Genomic DNA, 9,644 nt, shown 5'->3' with positions numbered 1-9,644 from the left:
GTTTAAAATTGTGATGCACCAAATTATTTCACCATATAGATAAATTCAGTTTAGTCAAACATGAGAATCATGGGGCTGTAACACCTCACAATGAGACAAATCTTTACTACTTTAGAGAAAACTCTATATCTCTTTTACTTGCTTATAAAAGAGATATTTTTGATCTCAAACAATCTGCCTGGTAAAATAAAGGTAAATAAATAAATAATAATAAAAGACAGGAGAGCAAAAGTGAACGAGCTGATGCTTCATGGATCCGTCCAGCATTAAGTGTTCGCTCATTTTGAAAATCTATTTGAAAAAATATTCTTATTTTGTCACTCTGCTAATATTGACCAATATTTTAATCTCTCTTTTGCACAAGGACAGGAAATGCTGACAAGCTAAAGAGCCTGTTCCAGTCTGCTAGCACCCCAGACTTTTTGACATTTGCACATGGTGGCTGCTTTTTGAAAGTCAGCAGAAGGTGACTGAGTGTACAATTCATGAAACAAACAACTGATAAAGGTGCCACCAGTTGGCATTCAGGTCCAAGTAACCTTGTGATTTTCTTGCAATGAAAAGTGGATTTATAAAATAAAATGACCACAGATGGAAAAGCATTGTAAAGACATTAGAAAAAGTAATTTTTGAAATAAAAGCAGATTACTTTAAATGTAATAAAAAGCTATTTTATTGACTTATTTACTCTATAAACATACAGGAAACATGTAAAGTGATAGCCTTAAACATCTCTTTTCTCTATTTAGCATCTCCTGTGGTAGTAAGTGGTAACTGCAGGCAAAGAGTGTTGCCTCTGGTACACTGTTAAGTGTTGAGTAATGGATAATGCGTCACTAAGTGCACATGGAATGTTTCCAGTTCCCAGTCACAGTTCCAAATCCTTTAATTTTAACGACTTTCACAAATTTCCAGGTTCAATCACTTTATCTCATTTGGTGAGATGATGACTTAATAGACATCTATTACAATGAGGATCTTTGAAAGTCAGCAAAACATCACCTGACCTACACTTTTACATTCCTGAGCTGAAAACATTCCCATTTTCTGCATTTGTCCTATTTTTAGTGGATTATTTTCACATTTGCCTGAACAACAACAACCTACCAAAGAAGCTTCCTTAAAATGATTGATGATAACAAATATGCATTCATGCAATCTGCACAGGACAATTGAACTGATGTCTTTATTTGATCTTTTCAAATGTGCTCAAAGCAGAGAAGTAAACACTTGTTCTTTTAGAAAAGGACAGAGGTCGGTGTAACACGAAAGTCTTTCTGAGCGTTGTTCATCATACAAACAAAACATTTTTATCATATTGATACATGTGTGATTATGAGATGCCACACAATAGTACTGTAATCTCCCTGGTTATTTACACAAGAAAGCATTAGCCCTTCTGGCTATAAATGCTTGAAAGGTAAAGATAAACATTGTGGCTGAATAAATCAGTTTTATGTCATTATGTACATGATGCTAATGGGTGTTCTTAGCTGTGTGGGAGCAGCAGACGCTAAAAAAGTTCAATAAAGTGTTTGGTTTTACTGTGACTATTAGGGAGAGAAAAGAGGGCTGACAAAAAGTAGAACAGACAGACACTTGGTCGGAGAGAATCAGGTCATTGTAGAAAGCAGCCGTAAACACACACACATTCACGCAATCACTGACGGCAGTTGGGATAAGATGCGGTAAACCCACGACTCATTTTATCACAACACAGATTCACAGGTTATTCATTTTGACTCCTCTTCCTCTTTTACACACACACACACACACACACACACACACACACACACACACACACACACACACACACACACACAGTGAATGCCTCAGTAGGTGCCCATCTGCTTCAGTAGTATATCTGTATTTTTTCGGAGGGGACAGGAAGGTGCAAATACATGCCTGGAAAAGGAAAATCACAATAGATGCCAGTCTGCTGTACATACCATCCAGTCCAGGTTCACCATTAACTGTGCCATGACAGGTTTCTGCTGCTGATTACAGTTTGGACATGTTTCCGCCTCACGCAAAACACTGAAGCAGAACTGAACTTTGTCGTTTTTCAGGATAAGTCTTTTTTTTTGTGTGAAACAGTTTTGCTACTGTAACAGTATGCAATGAGCCCCTTCATCCCATTGGTCCTCAAGTTGAGAGTAGTAGAAAGTCAAGAAAAAACAGTCAGAGACAGAGAGAAAAGATAGATTCTACCGCCTTACGTCGACTACAAACTATATGCTCTTGTGGAGATTGTCAAGGCCTTCGCATTATATTCAGTGAATGACGTTACACTGCAAATCAACTGTCTCTAAAGTTTATCCAAGTGAAGCCACTGTGGCAGGCATGCATCCCAGCAACTGTGAGGAGTCTGTTTGTTTCATTTAAATGCAGAAAGGAGAAGTCATTGTGGAGGGGGAAAGAGCCAAAGCCTGCATCAGAGTCTAAAAGCGTCCGTAGAAAGGCAGTGCATGACAGTCTCTTTTGTGAATATTATGAGACAGCTTATTCTTGTATTTTAAACCCCTTTTTCTATCTTAGTTGAGTCCTTTGATCCACTAAGCGGCCCCTCATTTCAAAGGCAATCCCTGAAAGTAAATGTGTGAAAGCACTCCAGGCCAGCACTTTATCAAACAGCTGGGAATACTGTTACTGTACGTCTGCAGGATCAAATGTCCGTTACAAACTCGGACATGCAGCACACCTTTAAAATGTGCGTTTCCATGATTTACAGAGGATCTTCTGGAAGGCTCTGCGGAAGTCCTGGTTGAAGATGGTGTAGATGACTGGGTTTAATGAGCTGTTACAGTAGCCAATCCAGAAAAAGAACTTGAACAGCATATCAGGGATCTTGCATGACCTACGGCAGATGCCGTAGAGGCTGTAGGAGAAGAAGAACGGGAACCAGCACAGGACGAACACGCCCATCACAACAGCGAGAACAAAGGTGAAGCGCTTCTCCCGTGCGGCGGAGACTTTCTTACGGTTGACGGTGCTCCTGCGTTTGCGGCGAGATGAGAACAGCTCCATGGATTTGGAACTGGCACGGGACTTTCTGCTGGAGTATTTAGAGGCGGAGCTGCTCTTCCGCCTGGACTTCTGGTCCTTCCTGTCTTCTTGGTGGTGTTTTGAGGAACTGGAACTTTTCTTAGGTTTCTCGTCTGATGAGCTGCTGTCGTCGTAGTCATCGTCGTGGTCTGTCAGTGGATGTTTCGGCTCATTTGGTAAGGGGGATCGAACTGCTTGCTCCTGGCAGTGCCCATTCTCACGTTCCTGGCTCTTCGTGCTCCCGCCCCTGTTGGACTTTAAAGACCCGCCTATGCCTGGTTCAGCTTTGTCCATCCCATTCTCCAGTGGTGAATCCACATCCCTCTTCTTCTCTGACATTGTTCTGGTCCTGGTTTTTGCCACTTGGTAAATACGAATATAGACCAAGATCATAATAATACATGGGGCAAAGAACGAGCCGATGCTGGAGTAGAGGATGTACCAGGTGTCCTCATTTAGCAAACACTCGGGTTGGGCCTCACTGATGCTCCTGTCCATTGATATTAGTGGTGGGAAGGAGATGACGGCTGAGATCAACCAGACCACCACAATCATGCTTTTAACTCGTTTAGGTGTTCTCTTTAAGTTATACTCTACTGCCTGTGTCACTGACCAGTACCTGTCCAAACTAATAGCACAGAGGTGGACAATAGAGGAGGTGCAAAATAAAACATCCAGAGCCAGGTAGATGTCACACCAGATTTTGCCAAAAAACCAATAGCCCATGAGCTCATTTGCCAGAGAAAAGGGCATGACCAGAGTGGCCACCAATATGTCCGCACTAGCCAGGGAAACGAGGAAAAGGTTCTGGGGTGGTTTTAGAGCTCTGCTCGTTAAAACGGCAATGACTACCAAGACGTTCCCGACTATTGTAAACAAAATCAGGAAACCGACAAGTCCAGCAAGACCCCAGATAGCGAGCTGGGTGTACTGGCTTTCAGAGGTGGAATTAAAGGAAATATTTTTTTCCTCAATCCCGTCTTCCAGGCTGGAGATGTTCAAGTAATCCATTTTTTATTCAGAGGATGACTTTTAAAAAACTGAATTGTGCGGAAAAAATCTGCAGAGACCTGTATTTAATAGAAGAGAGCACATTTCACGACTGAAGTCTACATGAAATGTCATGGTTCTTTCCTCCGCGCCTGCAATCTTCCACATCCTGCGTGCAAGTCTCTCCTCTGGAAAAGCAGTCAGAGAGATGAAGAGAAAAAGCCCGTTCTCTGAAAGTCGTTTAAGTCCTTATTCCAGAAACGAACAGGCTGCTCAGCAGCAAAAATGTCCACGGTCAGAAAGCGGACTCTCTCCTCACCGCGTCCTCTCCCATCCCGACTGAGTCCGCATCTCTCCACCTCCGCCTCCCCGCTGTGTCCTGAGAGAGGTTTGTAACAACCACGTGTCTTCTTCTTTTTTTTTTCTTTTCTTTTTTTTATTAGAAAGAAGTAGCAGGAATCCGCTGCGCCCCGGAGCAGAAACGGGAGCGATTGTTGGATGAGACGAAGAGCTGGCAAATAAGCAAAGTATTTTTCTTTATTTATTTATGTTTTGTGACTGATTATATATCCAGGAATCCTCGATACAATCAGTGCAGGCTGCTGCTGGGGAGCTCCCGTTTAATGTACGCCCTGTCCACCTGCATTGTCAGTGCAAAGTGGCTGACAGTGACAGATCGGACAGAGAATGTGACTCTTGAAGGTCTGTTTCAGTATCAAGAACTCGCTGGAGGTCACGTTGCTGTCAGAACGCAAACTGACAGGAGCGAAGTCCCGCATCCATGAGAGTGCGCTATGCTTTGTCCTTCTGTGCACACACTGGAGGTCAGTATTGTAACAGTCAACTCCGGAGGGACAAACTGGCGACCACATACACACACTATAATAATGAAAATTATAAATGTGTGATACAGACAGACATCAGGTAGATATTCCAGTGATATTCCGATTATCAGTGTGATGGGCATGAAGAGCCTGCGTGACCTTGCAGTGGTAACTTTATCCTTTTCTGCACTTATTATATCCGTATGTTTGTGTGGTGATAATTGTGTTGATAAGAATATTACAGGATTACACAGTGCGGCAGTGTTCGGGTGAGTAGTGTGTAGAAGCGCTGCTATTGGGGTTATCAAATCATCTGCAGGGAAAGTAGTGTAAAGGCAGAGGGGATCAGGGCTTGCCTGATACATGATTAATGGTGATACATCTTTAAATCAGGATGGGCTTTATCATATTCAGAAACGTGCAGAATCTAGGCTACCCTGACTTTGGCATCCAGGCTATCATCAGCTTTTTATTCATGTAGCTTTTTTCATTTCTGGTCGCACTTTGTACGTGCGCACGTTCTAGCCAGCAGATCACGCTCCGTCTTTTCTCGCTGTCAATCCATTTTCATCTTTTTCTTTTTTTTTTGAATCGAAGTGGTGCAGCATCACTGCCGACATTTTTCATTATTCCCAAGCTCACGTTAAAATAGTACATCCAAAAAAGCCTGAGTGAAAAGTGTTTGGTCTCCCTGTATGCGCTCAGCGCCTGTTTGCTCCCTCTGCTCTGGGTGGTGTTGCCTCCTGGAGAAACCCTGTCTTGCCTTTGGTATTAAGTTCCTGGGCCAGTGCGTTTATTGACCGTGTCTCCCAGCTAAGTACCTGCCATTAATCACAGAGCGCTCAGGCATACTGAATTAAAGAGCACCCACAGCCGCGAGAAATGCTCAAGTCCAAATTGATCCGCATCAAGCCTGTGAGGTGGAATGAGGGGAGCTCAGGGACCCGCGGTCCATCTGCCTGGGTGGCAGCCAGCCTCTAACTTGCTCTCCTACATTCCAACCCCCCTCCCCTGCTCCTTCCATGCTTTCCTTTTAAATTCAACTAAGGCTGGAATAAAGCTGCAGGATGGACTCTTTGGCTGATTTTAGACTGAAAGACAAGCCTTATTATGGTCATTAAGATGTGTCCCAGGGATGCAGCTCTTACTGTTTGAGTCCCTTTCTTGTTTCCAGGGTTGAACTGTGCCCTGAGGAGCAGCTTTTGGGTGTCAAGGAAATTGTGCTCATCACATTGCGCTCTAGGACTCAAAATTATCATCCATTTTTGTCTCAGTCTTTTTTTATTCTGATTAAAAAACATTGGCCTTATTTGCCTCTTTCTAGTTGTTCCTGGTTTTCAGTATCATGCACTTCCATTTGAGTATCACAGTGCAGCATTTGTTAACTCTGAATGGAGGTTTCCAGAGATTTCAGTTAGGGGTGACGAGAGAAACCAGTGAGCCTGACAGAGCTTCAAAAAACTAACACCCAATGTGTTCTCAGGGTTGTAAGACTAACCTTTTGTGGCCCACTGAAATCCAATACAGTGACAACTCCTGTCACATTACACAGTCAGTGCCTCATAGTAGCCAGAATATGAAAAGACATCCATGCCCTGCTAAGGAACTTTTATCATCTGCCTGTGTGTAATAACATACAGAAGCACAGAGTTATTTTAAGTCATCTACATGCTAACAAAAGCTGGCTCCCCAAAGAAATATAACGTGGTAACAACAGCAGCTAATTTTCCCAACCTCCCTAATGTGCAGCAATTTCTACATGGGCCCTCTCTATACAGGGATGCTTGGTATCGGCCAGTGACAGTGACAAATTGCAGCGTTACCTAGGCAGACAACTATAGAGCCTGAGAACAAATAGTTCAACAAAGCAACATTTAGCCCAAGGGAGTTCCTCTTTTGCTGGCATCGCCTCACAGAACAGGGCCTGCTGCTTATCCGGCTTATCCTTATCAGTACCCTTTTAGTAAAAAAAACAAAACAAAAAAAAAAAAACTATTTCAATGGAATATTTGATTTAATTTAATTAAATTTTTTTAGATGGAGGAATTTTCAGTTTTTGTACATCTAATTCTGTGTTTCTCATTTGACTGCATCTCCTTCTGATAAAAGCCCATTTTATATATTAAGATATTAAAAATGCCAAAAGAAGCTCATTTGCATCGTCACAGGATTTGCAATTGCACATTTACCTTGGCATAGTCAAAGTGAAGCAGATGGCTGGATGTCAAGCAGGATGGATTTTAAACATCAGAAATAACAGTTTTATTATGGTTTAACTCTGAGTTTGTCTTCAAATAGCACTAATTGTCTTCTTTAAGAACTTGCATCCTTAATGGATTTGCACAGTGACATTAAACTTGATAAGGGCTGAATTATTTAACTACTGATCCTGAATCTTTATTATATTCGAGTTGGGAATCTTAAAATGAATTTTGTGCTGTGCAGAAAGTACAAACAATAGTCCAAATGTACATTTGAACTGACTCGATGATTACTTTCTATTACTGCTCTTTGAATTTTATAATATCTTCATCTTTCAGAAAGTGTTTTCTCCTTTAATCCACATTTTTGTCATTGCTTAATCAGCAGCAGTCAATACAGACCTTATTGTTCTGTTAAATTTCAAATGATTCAAGACATGATATTTGGATGTGACATTGTGCAAATCATTTTTGTAATTTAGATTTTTATTTATTTATAAATTCAGTATACAACAGTCATGAACTTACAACAAGATGACAAAACCATGAGAAAACCCACTCACCCAAGGACTCCCATTAATAAATAAAAAATTCCAGTCATTTGCTACAGTAGGACAATAGAAGCCACTCATTAGCTGAACAACTAAACAGATGTAATCATGTAATCCTTAGAACACAGCTCTGATCATGACCAATGTGTTTGCACATTATGCATCATCAAACCCAGAAACAACAACAGCTTACAACAGTCTATGCCAATAAAAGAAATACCCTACACTTGATATTAAAACATCATAGCAAAGGAGGAATATTGTAGTAGTGACATGTATAACCAATCATGTTATTTCTGAAAGAGATAGGGCAAAAATGAATTCTACAAATGGAGACCACACATCCTTAAATTCCTGTTGGGACCTGAACCTATTAAATCTTAGTTTTTCCAGAGGAATTAAGGAAAACACTTCTTTTAACCAGCTTGAAAATGAAGTGGGCCTGTCAGATTTCCAATTAAGGAGGGTGAGTCTCTGAGCTTGAAGTGAGGCAAAAGCTATAAAGTTGGTTTGGGGTTTAGTGATATTGATATCCTCACCTGAAACACCAAAAATGGCAGTGATAGGGTTGGGTATTAACATCACTTGGCAAATTTTAGAGAAGACTTTGAAGATGCGGGCCCAAAATGAGTTCAGAGATGGACACTCCCAAAACATATGTCCAGGTGGCTGGACTCGAAAGACACCTTATACAATATTGATTCTGTTTTTCTCTCATGTAGTGCAACCGATGTAACACCTTAAACTGAATGAGCCTATGCCTAAGACAAAGAGAGGTAGTGTGAATACGCTGTAAACACTTCTCCGAGAGCTCTGCAGAGAGTGTAGTGTTCAAATCCTGCTCCCAAGTTTAGTCTTATCCAGGGAATGAACACTATTATTCTGAATAGTTTTATATTTTTTCGACACATTTCAGATCATAGTCCAGAATGGAATCAATCATGCTTTGTTCTGACTGAGTTGAGAATGGATAGTATTTTTTGTCAAAGCTGCGGGTCTGAAGGAATCTGAAAGAGTGTGAGTTTTGCAGGTCATGGTCCCTCTGAGGCATTTCAAACGTATCAAAAGTACCAGCAACAAAGAGATCACTTAAAAATGTTAACCTGTTGTTATGGCATTGGGAGTGAAGAGATGGTTGCATGTCAGAGGCATATATCCAATTTATTTTCTAAATTGACGAGAGCTCTGCGAGTGTTTTTCACCACAGGATTTTCAACCTGTTCTGTAGAGCTCCCTGGCGGTAGAGAGTACAGTAAAGATATGGGAGAGGCCTTAGAATCAGAACAGATCTCCATTTGGGCCCACGAGGGGCCACTTTTTTTCTTGAACGCAGCAATCCAGTAGGTTAACTTGGCTAAGTTAGTAGACCTATAATAGAACAAAAAATTAGGCCGTCCCAGCCCTCCCTTTAATCCAGGCATCTCCAAAAAGTTCTTCAATCCCGGCCTGCTATTATTCCATAAAAAATTAGAAATGTGACTGTCAAGATCATGAAACATAGATTTAGGCAGATAGTGATTCCCAAATACATCCTTGAGTGCTTTTCAAGCTTGAAAGGAAAATTAATGTAACTGAGGCCCAATGCTATTTTGTTAACAGGAAAAAGCAGACTTATAGAGAGGTTTAACTTATAACCTGAGAGTCTTCCGAAGTTCTCAAAAAAATCCATAAGACGTGGTAGGGATTTAGCTGGATCAGATAAGTAAAGAAGGAGGTCATCTGCATAAAGCAATATCTTATGAATTGTCCCTCCCCTTTCAATACCAATTATCTTGTCATCATCTCTGATTGCTAAGACCAATGGCTCAATGGGGATATCAAATAGGTATGGCAATAAGTTGCAGCCTTGTCTGACACCATGATGGAGAAAAAAATATGTAGAGTTAAATAAACTGGTTCGAACTGACATCTTTGGTGTTGTATAAAGCAGCCTGATCCATGTTAAAATTTTTGGGTCAAATCCAAACTTCCCCAAACAGAAAACAGGTACTTCCACTCGATCTGATCTTTGATCTGAGAAAGCAATACTTCTG

General features: G+C 41.1%; 1 protein-coding gene across 1 annotated transcript; it reads right to left on the bottom strand.

Annotated features, from left to right (window-relative positions):
* Window positions 1-649: 649 nt before the first annotated feature.
* adra2c (adrenoceptor alpha 2C) lies at window positions 650-4,887 on the bottom strand. The gene has a single exon (XM_047575405.1). It carries the CDS (start codon window positions 4,054-4,056, stop codon window positions 2,704-2,706), a length of 1,353 nt encoding a protein of 450 aa, XP_047431361.1. The 5' UTR covers window positions 4,057-4,887; the 3' UTR covers window positions 650-2,703.
* Between the last annotated feature and the right edge of the window lie 4,757 nt (window positions 4,888-9,644).

This window comes from Mugil cephalus, chromosome 2 (assembly GCF_022458985.1).
Source record: "Mugil cephalus isolate CIBA_MC_2020 chromosome 2, CIBA_Mcephalus_1.1, whole genome shotgun sequence".
NCBI classification, from domain to species: Eukaryota; Metazoa; Chordata; class Actinopteri; order Mugiliformes; family Mugilidae; genus Mugil; species Mugil cephalus.
Note: the sequence above shows the minus strand (reverse complement) of the source record. Positions and strands in the feature narration are given on the sequence as shown.

Excerpts from the sequence above, each read along its gene's own strand:
- adra2c (XM_047575405.1), bottom strand. The coding sequence starts at position 4,056 with ATGGATTACTTGAACATCTCCAGCCTGGAAGACGGGATTGAGGAAAAA.